The following is a 21,278-nucleotide window of genomic DNA, read 5'->3' on the forward strand; positions in this document are numbered from 1 at the left end:
TAATAACATACTTGATGTATTAAAGCTTGAGAACACATAGGTTAACAGTTTAAATACAGAATATACTTTATTCTCATTTTGACATTTATGGTACATATAAAATACATATATTGGGGTTAAAATAACAAATGTGACAATTTTTATCAAAATAATTGTATTAAAATAGCTAACAGAACATTACATTATTTATGCAAGAAAGAAAAGGGGAAAAAAGCAGTGAATGTTACTAAATAGGCAAAATCCCTGAACTGTGCAGCTTAATCTGCCCAAAGACAATACATACAGTATTAACAACTGCCTGGTGTGTTCAGAGTTCACACTGTCATCGCTCAATGTAGGAAAAGAATGATAAATCTCTGTAAACATTTTTTTTAATTACAATAAGCAGCATATACTTTTTCCTGACCCGTTCAGGACAGTTTTGGTCCTTCATCTGTTTCAAATTATAGAAAAGGTGACAGCAGTAAACCTCCAATTGCTCTGAATTGTTGACAACTTCATTGGAAAAGTGGGTCAAGTAAACAACTTTCTTACAAAAACTGTCTAACACATCATGCCTTCATACTGGTACTTGGGTCTGTCTGGGTGGGATTGGTCTGGGGACTCCTGGCCCTTGTCTGTAATGTTGAGAATCAGGTCAGGTGATGATAATCTCAAACATTGTAGTACTCAAATTAAATAAAAGAGAGACAGCTTATTAAAAAGTAAGGAAGTTTTCAGTAGATTTTTTCCACATTGTTTCAAGTAAATGGTGTTTGCCAGAACAGAAATTGTCAGTGCAAAACAAGGGTGTTACTATGTGGTTGCTAAGGTCTTCTAATTGGTTGTATGTTGCTATGCATTTGCTTGGATATTCTGAAGGCTTTTAAGCTTGTTTCTATGGTATTTTGATTGGTTGATTACTGGCCCAAGTCTTTGATATATTCTGGATACAGCTAGATGCAGTCTCGCCCTTAAAATTTTAGACCCACTCTTAAGTCTTTCACTACTTTTTTTTCTTCGAAAACACTGTTTTCACAGATCTGCATTTGACTGCTTGTGACAGTCACAGTTGTATTAACCTTGTAAAACATGACATTTGAAATGTAACAGTTTATTGAACCGTTTATTTAGACGTTATACGCGCTGCGGCGGTTCGCGTGACTAACGCGGAACCAGACTTCATTCGCCCCAATGGAAAGCATATTTACACTGTCTGAATCATTCCCTATCCCCTATTTAGTGCACTATGGGTCAGATTTACTAAACAGGGCAAATAGGCGTGAGAGCACAATTCTTGATCTACTGACGACGCGTAAATTAAAGAAAAGAACACAGACAGATCATTTTCATAAGGACCAACGCAAACTACCAGGTAGCGTCTGGTTTAAGATGTGCTTTTTGGCTGGTAAATAATGGCGTAAACATCAGTAAATTGACTAGCACAAACCTTGCGCGATTCATTTAAATACTCTCTTCCCATAAATTTTGCGTATGAAAGGGAAACTCCTACAAATGCATATGCAATAAGGTCAGCCACAAAAATAAAGTTTTTTAATGCCAAAAGTAAATCTATGTGCCATTCACCATATAGAAAATAGCAATTGTGTGAACAAATGACCGATTTCAGACGCAGCTTCAGCATCTATTAGTGTAGGGGGCGGGATGTTTCAAATTCTAGAGAGCATTTGATTGGACAGAAAAATTTGATGAGAAGCTAAATTGCAGAATGATGTCATCAAAATGATTGATCCAAGACACTGCAAGTTCCAAATGCTTATATCTTCTAAATGCGAATTTTGTCATTGTTTTGGAGCACACTAGCCTATAGATAACCTTAAAGGGTTAGTTCACCCAAAAATGAAAATTATGTCATTAATGACTCACCCTCATGTCGTCCCAAGCCCGTAAGACCTCCGTTCATCTTCGGAACACAGTTTAGGATATTTTAGATTTAGTCCGAGAGCTTTCTGTCCCTCCATTGAAAATGTATGTACGGTATACTGTCCTTGTCCAGAAAGGAAATAAAGACATCATCAAAGTAGTCCATGTGACATCAGTGGGTTAGTTAGAATTTTTTGAAGCATCGAAAATACATTTTGATCCAAAAATAACAAAAACTACGCTTTATTCAGCATTGTATTGTCTTCCGGTTCTGTTGTCAATCCGCGTTCACGAGTCCGCAGTGACGCTGATGACGTAAGACGCTGCTGACGTGTATCTGGTGTGTCCGTGTATTCAGGTTCAAATAAATATGGCTGGGCAAAAAAATGCAAGTCTTCCTCTGTGTCGAAATCCTTAGACATGTTAGCAAAGATTGTTTTGTTTACAGCGTGCGTCTCCCTCAGACTGTAAACGAAGCTCGGGCGCACCAGATAACAGGTCAGCAGCGTCTTACGTCATCAGCATCACTGAACGCGGCTTGACAACAGAACCGGAAGAGAATACAATGCTGAATAAAGTCGTAGTTTTTGTTATTTTTGGACCAAAATGTATTTTCGATGCTTCAAAAAATTCTAACTAACCCACTGATGTCACATGGACTACTTTGATGATTTCCTTTCTGGACAAGGACAGTATACCGTACATACATTTTCAATGGAGGGACAGAAAGCTCTCGGAACTAAATCTAAAATATCCTAAACTGTGTTCCGAAGATGAACGGAGGTCTTACGGGCTTGGAACCACATGAGGGTGAGTCATTAATGACATAATTTTCATTTTTGGGTGAACTAACCCTTTAAGGTTAAAATATTCATACTAAAAGCCCAAAAACTTCCATTTTGATATCATGGGGACTTTAATGTTACAGGTCTGTCACTTGCCTTGGCAAACACCACAAATAAATCAATGGAGTGTACAAAAAAAAAAACAAGTTAGACAAGTTAACAAGGGTTAGATATTTCTAGTGACATTACCTTGGTTGAGATACTGAGGTATTCACTAGATTTGTTGGTTTAGTTGGCTGAAAGAAACAAATGAAGAGAGCAAAGTTACTATAAAGACGTTGACTTACTATTAACCTTTTAAAAAATGCCAAATTTAGTTTTATTTAGTGAGGGTTCATTAATGTAACTTTTGTGCTTTTTCAGGTCATAGTGGAATTGTGGAAATGAAAGCATGGCATAATGAATTTATCAGTAATTTCTGGCTGTTTTTAAGAGGAGCTCATGTGTATCCGTGTATCTGTAGCCCTGTTTCTATTGTTAAGGTTTAGAGTTAACACATTTTCATCATTATGGCAGAACTGTGTGAGTGGTTTGCGGTTTGAACCTCTGTCGTTGACTGTGGAGTAGACACTCGTGTTTTATTGCCGTTTGCCCCCACATTTGACTGGGCATTCGAAGGACCATTTGCTGCATTAGTTGACCTGTTGTAAAAATAAACAAAATATCAAATGTCAGAAGATTTCACAACAATTTGCAAACATTTTTGATTTTGTGTTTGTTGACATGAATATTCTGTCTCTGGGTGAATTCACTAATCAGTTATATTGCAATATTTTAAACCTGGATCTTTTTTTTTAAAAGCCACTCACAATTCAACTCAACCAGGAACTACATGATGTGTGTATTTCAATTAAGTCAGTCAGTCAAATGAAGTCAGCTCAAACACGCCTCCTTTCTATTCAAATGAGGCTTATTATGGAATGTGCCAAATTCACAAACATCAATGTTATTTGTCGCAATTAGCATTACGTATTTATCATTCCCACAGAAAACAATGGTAAAAGTACCGGTGGGTTTTATTTAAAATGGATGTGTATGTTTTCTAGTCATCACAGCAGCAGATTATTTGGGGAAACCTTTTAAACCTTGGGTTGCTGGTATGAACATTTTGTCTTTCAACTATTGTGGGCACATTTCTGTACATAAGCTACAATTGCTTCAGCAGTATTTTGTGGCCATGTTTGTGCCATTCCCAGATTTTTCTCATTTCTTTTGTGAGCCAAAACAATGAAAATGATGGGGGAAAAAAGCAAGTATGCATAATTCATTCTTAGTGATTTACCCTCTCCGTCTTAACATTTTAAACTTCGTAGTCAATGTTTACTAATAAAATATTGAATATTACAACATTCAAGTCAAAAGACATATGTTTCAAGATTGAAGAGGCATAAAAATAAACGGCATAAAGCCTGGTACACACTGCACGATTTTAGCCCTGATGTTCACTCGTCGACAGTTGAGGAAAACGCCAACAAATGCCCGAAACGGAGGTAAATCGTTGCTCATTCAATAGTTGAGTGGCAATCGCATAATGTGTATTATCAAAGATGCGATCTGAGAAAACCGTGTGAGATATCTAAATATCCGGACCTCTCTGTGCATGTCTGTGGACTATGTCCCTTTTGCTTATATGTGACTCAGATCTGTTTTTCACATGACTGTGTGAACAGCACAAACCACATGGAATCTGATCTTTTCTTTATTGATTTGTGCCACTTCCATATGTGGTCCTAAATCTGGTACAGGTCAGATATTTTGCAATACGACCTCAGCCTGAACAGTCATATCAGAATTAATGCGACTTTTACGTCACTGTAGAATAGATCAACCTTCGTCACAACTCTGCGCTCATTGGAGTCACTTCAAAGATTTTACATACCCAACATTATCTAGACAGTTGCGGAAGGTAGTCAGTGAAGGACAGTGATGTGTCAGAGCTCATAAGTATTACAGTGGCAGCTCTATATACAAGCAAAACACGAGGGCTTGTATCATAAATGTTTAAAAACTCTTTGCTCTCTTTTTGCAAAAATGTGACAGTTGTCGGCGATTCTTCCTATTGAAATTCTGTGTAATGTGTGACCCCCTGACGGTGATCCATTGTGTAATGTGCACACAACAGCAACTAAATGGTGACCCTGACAGTCGTGTAGTGTGAGAAGAACAGAGATCCGATGACATTGAAAATCGTGTAGTGTGTTCCCGGCATAAGTAATTGATGGACCTTTTGTGTCTGGATGGACAACCCTTGATACAGCAGTTGAGACTGTCTCTTCTGAACACGTAGAGCAAAGCGATTATTAAGACCACCAAAATTGGCACCACCAGAAGAAAGAAGATCAAGAGTCCATCTCTCAGGGAGTAATCTAAAAAGAAAGAGTTTTTAAAGAGATGATGTAACCATTAAACCGTGTCACTGTGTGCTGTGTTTATTTAGAGAGTGAGACAGTATGAGTGTGTTCTTACCGATCTGTGCCGGGCCGCTGTCGATACTTCCTCCCCTGCCAGATTTGTCACAGTTGGGTGGAGCCCAGCCATTATTACAATGACAATGGAATTGATCATTACACACCTGTGCGAAAACCACACAATATAAAAAAAAAGTGAGACTTGATGAATTGGAACTTGCGCTGATTCACATTAACACCAAGAACATGGATATATTTAAAAAAAAAAAAAAAATTGGTAGTTCGTAACTTACTCCATTACTTCTGCAGTTTCTCTGGGCGTCACATTTCTGACTCTGATCCAGAAGTGAAGAATTCAAACACTTAAAGTCCAAACACACCTGAGAGTCAAAGAGAAATATAGGACTCAACTGTTTGTATAAAAGTTGCAGATAATAATAAAATGAGAGTATCAAATTTAAAAGCAACTCCAACAGTACATATTATGGAGGATACAGTTTAAAATTGGTTCTAGTGTCCATTCATAATCATAAATCTGAGCTAGTATTACTTTCATTCAAGCTAATTGTCTCTTTATATTATTAGACTATGTTTGAAATGTTCCAGTTCCAAGCCAACAAAACTAATGACTTCTAAATCCTCTCCATTCTAACCTTTCCAGGAGCGCAGACCGAGCGAGTTTTGACATAGGCTGGATCAGTCACATCTGGGCCCAGGCCGAAGTCAGCATTCATGCAGGAGATTGTGCCCCCCTCTATTTTTTCTACGCTGACCGTCGCTCCTCCCGGTGGGTTGTTGCTGTCGAATACACATTGGATTTTCCCACACATAGCGTTTCTGTAAAGACACAAAATAAATTCACACAGCTCTTCCAAAAAATTCTCTGATCCATGGATCAAAAACCATAGTTTTGTGATCCGTTGAACCAATAGTAACTTAGGGTTAACAATATCATGTCTCACTCATGTCACAATTCGGTTCCATACACAATATTGATCTCACAATACGATACTCACAAAAATTTGAACAACGCCAAAATAGAGTTAAAATGGATTTTTTTTTTAAATGATTACTTTTATTTGTATTGACAATTAACAAAAAGTACTGTTCATTAAAATACACTAAAAATACTGAATTATGTTACACACACACATATGCTTGCACTCTGTCCCTGATTACATACATTTAAAAAGGTTCAAATATTGTGTGTGTATATACTATATATATATAGCACAATTTAAGTACTTCGATACCACAGCAAAAACTACAACTAGCCTAACTAATAAAGTTCAAACATTATTAAAGGCAAGTGAACAGTCAGTAAAGAAATAAGATCAAATACACTACATTATTTGTAACTTTGTTATATTGTATTTATCAAAGTTTGTAATTAATGTCTAACTGTAGTGTATTCAGGTACAGACATGTAATAGTTAGGACTAATTGTAAAATAACACTATAGTGTTCACTGTATAAATTATATAGATTAATCTTTGTTAAAGCTGCATTTAGTTGTTTGATTAACTTAAGACTTAAAGTGACAGCAACCTATAAATACCTGCTGCTGTCTAAGACCGAATGCATGGATCCAATATAATACACATCCGATTTCTTTCTCAACTGTTTATGTTCACTTAAGACACAACTGACTGTGTTTAAGACAATACTTGCAGATCCGTTTAACCCCTAACCCTAACAATAAGCATAGAATCATGATGGTATTTTTAATGACCAACCAACCATGATGGCATTTTTTAATGATGTAAAACAGGCATGTTTCGGCTGATGAAAATAAAATGAGGTACTCACTCCACGGAACAAGGTTTCCCAGAGTATCCACAGTTTCCAAACTCATTGCCTTTAGTATTAGCATGACTAAAGCACTTATCATCTGCTTTAGTTGCCGCTACAGAGAAGAACATCACACGTGAATTCAACCATACCAAACAAGCTTTGTATAACATTTTGCTAATGCAGCATGTCATTTGATGCTTGGCCACATAATGTCAGACAGAAAGTGACACATGATCACTATGTGTATGTGTGAAATAAAACTCTACAATGAGAAGTACCTGAGCCAAAAAGCTGTTTGCACTGGAATTCAAATGTTTGGCAGCGGCCCTCAAAGCAGAAGGCTGTGTTACTGGCACAAGGGATGCCGTCCATGGTGTAGAAATCGGATGGACAGAATGGAGACACTCCACCGCAGAACTCCGGGAGATCGCAGGTGTTGACGGACGGTCTGCAGGGCGTGCCGCCTACATTGATCTGCTCACATTCAAAGGTCTTTCTCTCATTTCACTTCTTTTAAGAATATTTCATTTCTATCTTGTCAAGATATTTATAAATTACTTTTTTTTTTTCAGTACAAGTAAATTAATAGAAGCCGAATAAATGATTATTTCAGGGTTAAAGGTGAAGTATATAGTTTCTGTGACGCTAGTGGCACTGTAACGTGTGTAGTCTGTTTTAGTTTAGTTTTCAGTATAGTTTAGTTTACCAATTTAAACATCACAAATACAGATAAATGCATAGGAGTCAATGAACGATAAACTGGGTTAAGAGAACATATTTTAACATAAAAAAAAATTGTACACACTTCACCTTTAATGTTTGGCATAGTCTGTAGTCATTTAGTCAAGCCGAATAAATGATTATTTCAGGGTTAAAGGTGAAGTATATAGTTTCTGTGACGCTAGTGGCACTGTAACGTGTGTATTCTGTTTTAGTTTAGTTTTCAGTATAGTTTAGTTTAGTTTACCAATTTAAACATCACAAATACAGATAAATGCATAGGAGTCAATGAACGATAAACTGGGTTAAGAGAACATATTTTAACATAAAAAAAAAATTGTACACACTTCACCTTTAATGTTTGGCATAGTCTGTAGTCATTATAATTAGCTTTATATTAATTAGTAGAAGTATCTAGCATGTTCACTTTTAAGAAGCTAGATCACGGTGTTTGTGTGTGATGAGGGGTCTGACCTGACAGTTTTCACAGCAACTTCCTGCAGCACAGGCCGAGCCCTTAGTGAGGGTGCATGTAGCGGCATTACAACACTTATTATTGCACTCCTGCAACACAACAGTAAAGACTGCATTCAGTACAGCCAGACTGAAAAGGACTGTAGTGTGTCATACAGCAAATCAATTTCATTTTTAAGATACAAAGTGGCTTTGTCTTTCCTTTAGGTTTTAAATGATCAATGGACAAACTAAACAGTTGAACAAATGGGGAAAAAAGTTAGGTCACACTAAAGAAAACATTAAATGACAATCATAATTGGGGGGGGGCGCCAGAGCCGCGTAAGGAACTTTCCGCTTTTATTGTACTTCATTAACACTGCAACGAGTGGAGCAATAATGGGATTTACATGGCATTGACTTTCTTGTTGTTGTTTTTTTGTGATCAAATTTTTCTAATAAATTCTTACTTTAACGTGACCATGGGGGAGTTGAAGGGATCACATATACACTTAGTTCACGGTGCAGAACAAAACATGAGGCGCCACAAATCAGGATGGGAAACCACCTCCACCAATCAGACTTCTTTTACCCGCCATTCGGTTTTCGTTTTTATTGCGTCAAAAAAAGTTAATCTGTCAAAGCGTCCCAAATTATCAGGTGCCCAGGGGAGGAAAAAAAGAAAAGAAGAGGAGGAAAAAACGTGACAAAGACAAAGGTAAAGATTATGTTAAATAATGATATTATTTTGATGTTACAGAACGATGATCAATAATGCCATTAGTCATTAGCATACATGGTTAGCTAATCTATAAATAACCAGCTCTATCTGCTAGTTCTAACCAAAATATTAACAGTCAATGGTTCTAACAGATAAGCCTAGCGCTATTATTATGGAAAATAGTAATATGAGTACCTTCCTCGGACAAATGTGTAAATATTAGATCTAATCAGCAGGTGTATTAATGTTAATTTCATTGACATCATTATCTCACGTTTTCCCAGCTTGTAACAATCAATCAAAGTACCATTAATAATCATAATAATAATTATAGTTGTAACGCCAGCTGTTAACTGTGTTACAGCTCATATTGTCTATAAAGTGTGTTTATCATGTTAAAATTTACACCTGTGGCTGTGTTAAAGTGCACATCATTAATGTTAGAGCATAACTTAGCATTCCCACATGCAATATTATACTGCAGTTTACTGATTCTTTTGCATTCTGCTAGATAGAATTTCATTGTAATGACAATAAAATTTAAATTATTCCTAATATATGAATTACTAATATAATTTGTATCTGAAAAAATACATGGTATATTATACACTATAGTCTACATCATGTATTTATCTTTCACTATAGTCTATTTATCATGTATTTAAAATGAGGTTTCTCATTTATATTATTTAATTTTATTGTATTTTTTACAATAATTATTATTACTATAATTAGTATTTTGAATGTGCAATTGTTTTAGTTAAATAAAAGAATGTCTAAAACAAAGCTATTAAGTTTCTTGTGAGTATATGTACACTAACAGTGCAAGTACTGTACTGCGATGCAAGGGGGCGCCACTTAAAATCTTGCCTAGGGCACCAAATTGGTTAGGGCCGGGCCTGCGAGCTAGTATGGTATTAGTTAAAGGTATTGTAGGTAGAAATTTTATAAAAAACTTTTTTTCCAAATTTGTTTAAACTTTCTATATATATCAATGCATAATTAAAATGTAAGTACTCTGATAAAAAGAGTATAAAAATCAAATGTCTGTAGACCTCTCACGACTGTTTTAAAGACAGCTCATTATTTCCATTCACTCCACCCCCTCCCTTCTGGGCTCCTTCCAAAGCCACGCCCCAAAAACACATGAACGCGCGAGTCCGACCGCTGAGCTGAAGACGCATTATTTACCTGAGACCAGCGGAGAGGAAGGAGCGCAGTGCATGTAGTGACATCATGTCAGAATCACATGTAATAAAAAAAATCTAACTTTATCATTATGAAGATAAACAAATAAGATGTATTTTTGTACTCACTATCAAACTAGCATATTGATATCGGTAAAGTTTTTAAATATATTGTAACGTTCTCAGGCAAGGACGAGACGGTTTTGATAACAAAGGGTGTTTATTAGAGGCTGTTGTCGGCCACAGCCCACGCCATAAACACCTGACTTATAAGAGAACCGCACTTGAACCAGCGAGGCGCTCTTCTCCCCTCCTCCTCCCCAGATTTCCCCATCACTCTCACAAGGGGTGGAGCCTCTTTCCATATTCAACTTGACAACGAATTAATCGAATCACATAAAACGAATAAAGTAAAACATTAACATTAAATGCATCCTTATTTGTAACAGAACAGCATTTTGAACACGTTACAATATATTTATTGATTCGCTAACGAGCTAGTTATCTATAAGGCAAAGCTAAAAACAGGTTGCATGATACACGTTTTTCCATTGCCATCATTTACACTGTGATGAAGATGAATTTCGTGTAAGATTCATAACATATATGGTGTTCTGCATGTAAGAGTTTCCATGATGAAAGCATTGTTGACTCTGATGAGGACTACACTCCAGAGACAAGTACCGCATCGTCAGCTCGAGGACAGATAAATCGTTGTTTATCCAAAGACTTTTTGTTCATTACCTTTTCTAGTAACGTTACTGTCTTCCTTTTTTTGTCTGGTTTGCCTTCGCGAACTGCATATGTGAATTTTGATTGGTCTTTCTCTGCCATTGTTTTGCTATTCCTAGGTTCCGTGCCTCTTGAATTCCTCAAATCAAACGGGTACGCGCAAGTGGGCAGGTCCTGTGTGGCAAAAGGGTGGTTGCCATGGTTGCGAGAGAGTGACAGTCGCCTAAGGCAATCCTTTGTTTCGTCCCGGAAGGAAATAATGAGCTGTGTTTAGTGCAGATTAAACGGTCTAGAGTCACTCGATTTTTATACTCTTTTCATCAGAGTACTTACATTTTAATTATGCATTGATATATATAGAAAGTTTAAACAAATTTGGGAAAAAGTTTTTTATAAAATTTCTACCTACAATACCTTTAATATTATTTTTCCTGCTCACACTTCTATAGTTACTTCAGCAGAAAAGGAACATGTTCAAAGTGGCAAACTATTACATTTTGATCAAATATTATAAAAAAAAGTTAAAAAAAAAATAAAAATAAAAATGCACTAAATAAAAAGTACATTTCGATTTCATGTTACACTGTTGTCTAAAGCAATTCATTGGTGACGACTACGCTTATTATACATGTGATAGTCGTATGCATGGTTGTGATGAGAACATAGACTTAAAAAAAGATGGATGACATGTCTGCACTTCCTTCCAATGTAAAAAAAAAAATTTAAATATCTGTTTACATCTCACATTGATGATGCCATTTGGAGCCAAAGTCTGAGCAGTAGTGATCATGAGGTGGAGGTATCAAGGTCCCGCAGATGTGCAATCACTAGCACATCTGTCAATAATGACGTTACACCCCATTTTTATGGGATCAAATAACTTGCAAACGAAAAACGAACACTTGAACAACATACATACACCGATACATCAGAGTGATAACAACTACCTAAAATGACAGAAACCATCTTAGGGAAAAATGTATTTGAAGTGTAATTCGATTTTTTTTTGTTTGGCTCACATCCCATTCGATTACATTGAGAAGGCGGGGTTTATGACCTATAACTGCAGCCAGCCACCAACGGGGTGATCTAAATGTTTTGGCTTCACATTTCAGGATGTGTGCGGCACACTTGGATGAGAATGAAAAAAACTGAAACTGACAGGTTTCTGATAGCTTAATAAATTGTGTCTATAGTTTTTGGTATAATAGTGCCTGGAAACTGAAGACATTGGAAATATAATTAATTATGAACTCTGAATATTGCTAAGGAAACATAAAAAAAACCTTGAGACTGAAGCCCTGATTGCATACCGTATGATACAGCAAGCAATGTTTTCCATTAAGCCTCTGAGTTTTAAAAAAATACCTTAGGTGTGCCACAGTCACACTCCTCTCCACTCTCCATAATGCCGTTCCCACAGCTGGGCACTGTGATGATGTTGTCTTGAGAGGGCTGGTTCCTCAAACACGCCCCACCACCACGCAGAATCAACCTCTCAAAATCTTTCGCACTGCAGTCACTGAATTTAGTCGATCCACTGCATTCACACCCAAACACAACGTCAAACACATCAAGGACAGCCGGAAATTCAAGAAGTTTGCTACATTTTTCTAAATGTCATAATCATTTGTTAACAAACAAGTATTCATTACTTCAATGAGCTCATTGTTTCTGCATTAAATTATTACATTGTTTAAATTAATACATTCATACACAACTGTGATTTTGTACATGTACATTTCTGAATACAGATCACTCTAAAATGTAATGTGGACTCATGCATTTTCTGTAAAGCTTCTTTGAAATGATGTGTAATGTGAAAGTGCTTTACAAATAAATGTCCTGTTTTCTCTTATTAAAGTCAACAAGAAATACCCATTTTACTATCATAATCAGATGCATTTCTGAGTCAAACAGGATATTCAACAACCAAAAAAAGGGGGGGGGGGGGCATCTTATGTACACATCTAGATTACATGTTAGAATTTTATTTTATTATTTTACTTTTACATTTTTTTATTGTTTGTTATTACTTATTATTAATCAAAAAAAGGATGGCCGTTGGTTTTGTAGTAATTCTTATGACTTGACTTAAACGGTATTGTTTAACATACTTAAACTTAAAAGGGAAGATAAAGTAAAGTAAAAATCTGTCATCATGTCATTCCGAACCTATATGATGTTTTCTTTTTGTGTTCCACAGACAAAAAAGAAGATTCACTCAAATAGTTGCACTAATGAAGGATTGATATTCCCTGACCTGATAGCGGATGCCATGATGCAGCTCCCATCACAGTTACAGCCACCGATGTCATGACCCATGCCAAGGTTATGTCCCAGCTCATGAGCAACAACGGTAGAGAACGACTGCAGATTATCGTTACTAAACTGTGATGATATAACAGTAAAAAACAAAAGGAGACATAAGATTAGAGTCAATTTATTTACATCTAAATGTATCTGAGGCAGGTATGTGACAGCATAGACAATCAAAACAATTAAATGAAATAAATATAGACTTGATATGGTCACATTTTAACATCTTTAACATCTTAAATCGTTCTTCAAAATATCTTCCTTTGTGTTCAGCAAAAGAAAGAAACTCATACAGGTTTGCAACAACTTGAGGGTGAGTAAATGATGACAGAATTTTCATTTTTGGGTGGAGTATCCCTTTTAGACAATATTTAAATTATTAGTTTTATTATCAGAGCTCTGTGATTTTATGCTGTGGGGCAAAACATATTATGCAATGCAATACAAAGTTGATTCATAGATGTACGAATAAAAGTTCCTCAAAAGCATGATGTATCATATTTGATATATTGTAAACATGATAAAAATGTTTTTTTTTTTCTAAAAGGATGAATAATCAAGTAAACCGATATTGCTTCAGTCCAGTAGGTGTTCATCTTGAAATATTACTATACAAGTTATTCTGACATTTACTTTATAAGATTTCGAAGCAAAAAACACATGTACCACGACCTGAAGGAGGATGTGAAATACTAAAATGCCTTTTACTTGCTAAAATAAATAAAAAGTACAAATTATCAAATGTGATAGACTTTTTAGGGTTAATTGCTTCTCTTCCTTCTGGCAGCCAGTCTGCAAACACACCTTTCCATCAATAAAACATGCAGGTTTAAGATTACTGCTTTCAGAAAACTATCACCCCTGAAGGCTTCAAAATACTTAAAAGCATTCTAAAATAGTCATTTTGACTATTATAGTAAAACTATTGATTGATGCAGTATAAATTCTCTAACCACATTGATTCCTCCGCCGCTATTCACAGAGCAGACAGTCCCCACAAAGGCCATGCCAAGCACACCTCCAGTGTACGGTCCTGAACGGCCTCTTTAAGAAACAGAGACAGAGATCATGTTACTCAGAACATACACAGGTCTAATGTCAATGACATCTGGTGTCATTTCTGAGAACCAAGACAAATTCAATTAAATTGTAAAGACTACATTCTCAAACTGTAAATAATTAGAACATTGCAGTAAGTTGATATACATTTTATATTATTTACAAAAACATTTCTTGCACCATAGTGGCACTAAATTAAATTTGAATCTGTTTTGGCTGTAATGATTCCACTTTTGTTTGTCAATTAGACTTTTACTTTGTAGTACTGTCTAGTTCCTGTTCCTCTTTGTGATTCCCTGATCATTCGCTGCGTTACACTCCAAATTTGTATGCCCTTCACTTGCAAACTTCCCTCCGTCTTGTTCACTCGGATGTGCGTCATTGCTTACGAGTGCACACCCACTGGAGGAACTCAGGAATAAGATTTAAATTGAACAAGTCCTTGATGGAATTCACTATGGAGCTGGTTTATTATCGGTTTGTTAGCCGTCACCTCAGCTAATCCCGCCTCTTTGACCATTTTCAGTTATCTGGGAGTGATAAGATGGCAAAATGGCAACGGCTGGCTCCGCCCACTTTGGGCTTCAAAAATGCTCTTTAGAAACCTACGGGTGACGTCACGTCCATTGTTTTATACAGTCTATGGCAGGGATGGGCAACTTCAGTCTTGGAGGGCCATTGTCCTAGAGAGTTTAGCTTCAACCCTAATCAAACACACCTGAACAAGCTAATCAAGGTCTTCAGGATTTCTAGAAAGTTACAGGCAGGTGATTTTTTCAGGGTTGGAACTAAACTCTGTAGGACAGTGGCCCTCCAGGACCGATGTTGCCCATCCCTGGTCTATGGTCACAGCCTTTGCCATGTGATAAGCGCACTAAGCTATATCGCAATTTTGTTTTCTCTTCGATTGACATATGCTTTGCCAAAGCAATAGCACAAATCACAGCGCAATGGCGCAAATTCTTCAGTAAAAAATTTTAATACCAAAAAAGGGTTTGCACTGGTGCAAGCTGTTAATAAATCTGGCCCTTGATATATATAGTGCAGTAAAGCAGGATAATCAATTTTTTAAAAAGCTAGTAATCACCTGTATGTGCTTTAAGTCTTCGACGCAGACAGTGTTTTATTCTTTGGTTTGCATAAATTATACACAAAAGTATAACCTTTACTAGTCGATTCTTGTGAAATATCAACCCACTCCTGTAGTCCCTTTACATAATAATCAGACAAACTCTAAATCTGCAAGATGCAATAGATGACGGTAATGCAATTTTAGTTTGCGATCTAATAAGAAGACGACGCTGCGCTGCTTCAATGCATTGCAAGTTTGTCAAAGTGCAAAATGAAATGTAGTTTTTGTAGCGCTACACCGCTACTTGTTGGAAAAATTCTATCAAATCTATCAAAAGTACCTAAAATGAACTTGCTGGTAGTAGTAATGCTAGAAAGCCTCTGCTCTTGGCAATTGCGCTAGCCCTGACTCACTGGACAATGTGGGCATTTCACTTTAAAAGTGTTGCGAAACACGCAAGAAGCAACATAACATCATTTTGCACAATTGTCGCCACAGGCACATTTTTCCAATGAGCCTGGGTTGCTAATGCTAGATGGGGGAGTCTTCAGGAAACAATCAAAGCCACATTCTAGCAGCTCAAAAATGAACAAACATTTCATTGAAATAATTCATTGAAAAAACTATTGCTACAGGATGTGATAGGAGTACTTACACAATGAGCTGCCCCACGTCATGCCTGATTTGAGGTAACAGATCTGATTTCCTCCACTGCACAAACCTGCCCAACACATCCCCAGCACTGCCATCCACAATGAAGGGGTTATCATTGTCAAAGATCGTCAAGCCAATCAATGATATCCGGATATTCAGCTGTTTGTAGTACTAGGGTCCACACAGAAAGAGCCACAAATATTTCATTACATCATCACGAGAAAGGCTCGGAAATACAGTACAACAGTCTTAACACATTATTAAATGAGGTTAGGGCTGGGCTTATCCTAACAATAACATTATCTGTAGCTATAATTCTCACCGTATCTAGCAAGTTAACCAATTGGACCATCTCTTCACGCACAGCAGTTTTGTTGTGCTTCTTATAGGCATACTGAGAACAGATAAACACACCTCTCAGAATCAGCCAACTATATAATGATGAAAAAAACTATTCCAAAAACACATTGAATGGCTAAAACTCACCCTTTGGTTGTCAACCACTAATACCAACTCCACGTATTTGGTCTGAGGTAAGTTTCGCTTTTTCTGTGGATTCAATAGATTCAATGAAATATCAAATGTTGCGTTTGTAGAACATCAAAATGTTTAAGACAATATGACATATTTTCGAACCCGTAAAAACATGGACATGTCAGCGTAATGGGGGTGGTCCTCACTGGGAGACGTTTCATTGGCCAGTCCACATACAAATGGCTCTGACTGACTGTCCTTCAACAGGAAGAGTAGGTGTTCATTGGCTTTGGAGTGCAAGATGGGTTCCAGCCCATAGCCTTCATTACCGATGAGAATGACCCCCCTGAAATACAGCGTATAACGTTACAACCTAATGTTTGAAAAGGAACAGCTAACATTGAACATAAAAAATTGTATATGACTTTTCTTACTCTTATTAAAAGTGACCATATATTTAACGGATATATGGATAAGGCTTGTTGGATAAGGCTATTTACACTAGCTCCGCCCACCAGTGACTGGTTGATTCAGACAAAATTACAAAAGAAACCAGTCTGGTGTACAGAATAATGATGCGATCACATTTACCATTTTCCCGGGGAAATTGTGGCCGAAAGCCAGTGTTTTCAATAGGAATCCGTGTGTTTGTGTGAGGGCGGAAAAGTTCCCCATGCAGCTTTTGTTAGTGTTCAAATTTGTCACGTAAATTCACTGCATTCACCAACCAAAAGCTGCTTGGTTAGGAACTGACTTCTGTGCGAGTTGTCCTTTATAAATCTCTACGCTTTTCACAATGAATGTTTTTTGCCCATAAAACTTTAAGTTAAGAAATTTTTTAAAAAGTGGAAATATTTATTAGGCCTATAATTTAAAATGAATGTAATATCTGAACAACAACCACAGCAACACGTGCAGCTCACATATTTGTTACCACGCTCAAAATGGGGGTAGGTGTAGGGGTGTGCTTTAAGTACAGGGACAAGGTCCAATAAGACAGGATTCATTTAGGATTTTAATAAATATAACCATATACACTGAATAAGATGTTAATATAGCATACTGTTTTACAATGTACTACATAAACTGATGTTCAAATAGCATCTGCCACTATCTTAGCTTAACTTAGACATGAAACACCTTTCATTAGTCTAACTTCTAGAAATAAATAGCAGTGACTAGTGCTATGTTTAAGTTTACATTTTAGATTCAAAAATCAACACAAAATGCAATGATTTTTGCATTGTAAAGGTAGCTAGATTGTTAGATGTATATAAGAAAAAAATCAGACCAATCACCATTCAGTATGCAAATAAATTAAATAAGGAAGACAAACTGCAATTATTTACAAAATAAAGTTTGAATGGAGCCTGTAAGTTAAAGCTGAATTATTTTTTGGATGTTAAAAAATACTTTCTAAATGTAGGCATTTGCTTTTCATAACATTGCTTTGAATTTTTGAATCATAACCAATCGTGTGAGTTTGAGGAGGGACTTGTGTTCAGGAAACCTGTTTGAAAATAATGCATGGTTTTGCCATTTTTAGTTATTTTGTGAAAATTTTGTAGAAGAAAAACAAGAAGAGCAGTGGTGTAACTGTTTTAAAAAGTGGGTGGGACAGGAGTGTGTGTGTATAAATGTACAATAATAAATGCACAAAAAAATTACAGTGTCCAGAAATCAATTTCATTAGTACATTGAGTTTAATTTATTGACATAGAACTTATGTTTAATGTGATAGTTTCATCCTTACATCTTATATAATACTTGAGAGTAAATACATAGATCCACATTAAACATTTATGTGTCCTAATGGACTGGTGGTAGAATTTTTGTTATTAGTGTGCCAGATGTTCTGGGTTCTAATCCTATTTTTTTTCCTCTCATTTAAAGATCAGTGATTGTATATCAAGAGCAGGGGCCCGTTTGTGTGCAGTTTGATTTTGTGATTTCACCGGAACGAATGGAGATTCGCTGCAACAGCCTTGAGCGATAGATTGAAGAGCTCATCTGTGTGAAGACTGCGCAGTGTTGAGAACACTGCTGCCTTCTGCCACTGATCATTACAGCGGCAACGAGCACTCAAAAAGTGCTGGAAACAATATCAAAGCTGGCAAAAAGTGGTGGGAACTGGGAACATGCCCCACCCTTCTCTCCCGCAAATTACGCATATGAAGAGGCGGAGTTTTAATACAGAGCTGCCTTGCGAAGAAAAACTGGTATGACTGCTTTTTTATGAAGTGAAAGTAAGTAGCATACATACCTGAGACCTTCACAGTTGCTGAGAGCTACGAGAGAGTCTTCATAGCCCTCCACATACCCTTGATAGTGACAATGCTCCTAGAACACAACCACCAGTATTAGTACAGCTTGTTTTGAAATACTTTGTCACTTAACTCAATTTACTTTGTTTGTTAATGTTTTGGTTAATGATTATTAACATAAAAAGACCAATGCCAGATGACCAATGCCTATTGACAATAATGTATTTCCTCATTCTGAACCAAGCTAATGTACATGTAAAGTAGGTGGTGTAACTAATAAAACAGAAAAACAATTCTCACAACTTTCCCTTTCTCCTGTGAGTCATGAGAAAACACGACAAAGTTCTTCGATAAAAAGTCTCTGTGGGAATAAGAGATCAAATTACAATTTTTCATCATTAAATAAAGACATTTCAGCCAAACTACTTTCAAAGTTCTTACGTGTTCTTTGTCAGGTGCAGTAAACGTTCACTGCCATCAATCCTGACTGAGTATGTGATGCTATCAGCATGTCTATCCTGAAATCAGACACATCATTTTAAAATAGGTCGAGAACAACATCATAACTTACTTCCAGCTAATGTGACAATAGTGCTTTATACCTGTGCAGGTGTGTGTGAGGGGTCTGCGTTTCTCCTCCAGCGCTCATGAACCAGCTGAGGTTTGACCACATCATAATTCTTCACATATGATGTTGGGTCTGTGGTCTGGACTATGAAGGCATATGATAAAAGAAGCAAATAAACACAACAGGAAGAATATCTTAATAACTAACTAAATATGGAACAAGTTTGATCATGTGCTGAAATGGGTTTTGTGAGTTCTTCAAATTAAGACTATATTGTCTATTAAAAAAAAGTCTCATCTACTTACCAATGCTGAATTTATTTGATGAAAAATACAGTAGGCTACAAACAGTACTATTGTGAAATGTTATGACATTTTAAAATAAGCATTTTCTATTTTAATAAATGTTATTTATTCCTATAATGGCAAAGCTGCATTTTCTGCAGTCATTACCTCAGTTTTCAGTTTCACATGATATTTCCGAAATTATGCTGATTTGGTGCTCAATTATTATTGGTGCTCAATTATTAATAATGGTTCTAATTGTTATCAATCTTAAGTGTTCATTTCTTTTTTTATTAAAGATCATACTTAAACTTATAAATGGTAGTTTATTATGCATGGTTACCATAGAAATATTAAGCAGCACAAATGTATTCTACATTCATAATAATACGTTTCAGCACCAAACCAGCATATTAGAATGATTTCTGAAGGATCATGTGACACTGAAGACTGGAGTAACTATGCTGAAAAATAAGCTTTGCTTCACATGAATACATTATATTTAAAACTAAGTTCGAATAGAAAACATTCAATTTGACTAGAAATCTATTTATTTTGCCTAAATGCAGCCTTTATGAGCATAAGATACTTCTTTCAAAACATAAAAAAAATATATTACAAACTCATCACCATATGCAGTGTTTATTTTTAGAATCAGTTTTAGTGATTTCATATTGGCTACATACTACATTGTGCTCGCCATATATAGCCTAGGCTACTAAAGCTATTTTTTAAACAATACCAAACACAACTAATGTAATTTAACCTAGTAATAAATTAAGTAAAAACTATCTATTAATAATAATAATAAAGTAAAAACTATCTATTAATATGTTTCTCTATAGGCCTATGATTAATAGGCTACTCCAGTACAGACTTTTGTACTAGTTGTGTAGTTTGTTTTCAGAGAAACACGACGATTGTTTATATAGTTTTTTACTCCATTGTGTGTAGTCAACAGTATGAAAACAACAAGTAGCCCATAAATGATCGGTTGTGTCTTACCTGGGCAAATCGCGAAGTTTGTGATTATGAGAATGAAGTAAATATGCCGCGTCATGATGTTTCTCTGGACTGACGCTTGGTCTCAGGTGAGCGCGAACGAGCCGAAGCCGGGGCGTGCACGAGCAGTCAGACAGGTGGAGCGACATTCTCTTATCAACCTCTTTCAGACCGTATCACAGCTATTTATAGATTTTAGATTTAGATATAAAGATGGGGATATAGATAAACGTGTTGACTGATTTATTTCATAGCTTGTATGTAATTCATTAGGTAGCCAGCCTAAGTAAGTAAATAAATAAATAAATAAATAAATAAGGTGTAGATCGGCTACTCAAAAAGCGTAAATCAATCTATGATTGAAAACTATTATTATACCCAAAGACCTTACACCAAATGAATTAAAATGGCCTTGATCTAATTAAATCTAGTGAGAAAGAGTACTATTGTTTTTTTTACGTTGGGTGGGTCTAATATTCATCTCCCAAATTTCAAACAAACTGTAGACTGTAAAAAAGGAGTAGACACTGTTTATTCCTCCAGGCGGCGCTGTGATGTTAATAAAGCCCAAACTTCGAAACTTTCTTAGAGATGCCTAAAAAAAAAAAAAAAAAAAAAAAATATTGTTTAATGTTCTGTACAAATGTAAAATCTCAATCCACCTTTCCGATCTTTCTTTATTATTGAATTTCCAACAGGGTAAAACCAAAACATAATATAGATCCACATCCACGGACAGTTTTTCACCTTCACTAACAAAAATCTGTTACATCAATTATCTTTTTCGGCACCTTTATGGTGGTCTGGACAACAACAACAACAAAAAAACGTAAATATGCAATATTAGTCATAGTACACT

General features: G+C 36.1%; 1 protein-coding gene across 1 annotated transcript; it reads right to left on the minus strand.

The window, feature by feature from the left end:
* Positions 1 to 486: 486 nt before the first annotated feature.
* Positions 487 to 20,566, minus strand: zgc:174164 (uncharacterized protein LOC570656 homolog). Its single transcript, XM_056234506.1, has 22 exons — positions 20,423 to 20,566; positions 19,168 to 19,277; positions 19,007 to 19,083; positions 18,866 to 18,926; positions 18,565 to 18,641; positions 16,464 to 16,647; positions 16,314 to 16,376; positions 16,150 to 16,221; positions 15,829 to 15,998; positions 13,996 to 14,086; positions 12,987 to 13,114; positions 12,092 to 12,263; positions 8,105 to 8,194; positions 7,189 to 7,384; positions 6,926 to 7,022; positions 5,770 to 5,953; positions 5,410 to 5,496; positions 5,175 to 5,280; positions 4,933 to 5,074; positions 3,253 to 3,349; positions 2,898 to 2,944; positions 487 to 617 (listed from the first exon to the last, which is right to left on the minus strand). Exons 1-22 carry the CDS (start codon positions 20,475 to 20,477, stop codon positions 560 to 562), a joined length of 2,364 nt encoding a protein of 787 aa, XP_056090481.1. The 5' UTR covers positions 20,478 to 20,566; the 3' UTR covers positions 487 to 559.
* Positions 20,567 to 21,278: the final 712 nt, after the last annotated feature.

The sequence above is a fragment of the Rhinichthys klamathensis genome, unplaced genomic scaffold (genome assembly GCF_029890125.1).
Source record: "Rhinichthys klamathensis goyatoka isolate OS25496 unplaced genomic scaffold, OSU_Roscu_1.1 h1tg000396l_1, whole genome shotgun sequence".
NCBI lineage: Eukaryota > Metazoa > Chordata > Actinopteri > Cypriniformes > Leuciscidae > Rhinichthys > Rhinichthys klamathensis.

Coding starts and splice junctions, on each gene's coding strand:
- zgc:174164 (XM_056234506.1), bottom strand. CDS start 20,477: ATGACGCGGCATATTTACTTCATTCTCATAATCACAAACTTCGCGATT. Junction 19,278..20,422: donor AAACTTCGCGATTTGCCCAG/GTAAGACACAAC, acceptor ATGCCTTCATAG/TCCAGACCACAGACCCAACA. Junction 3,350..4,932: donor TGTCCATCCAGACACAAAAG/GTCCATCAATTA, acceptor TTTTTACAACAG/GTCAACTAATGCAGCAAATG.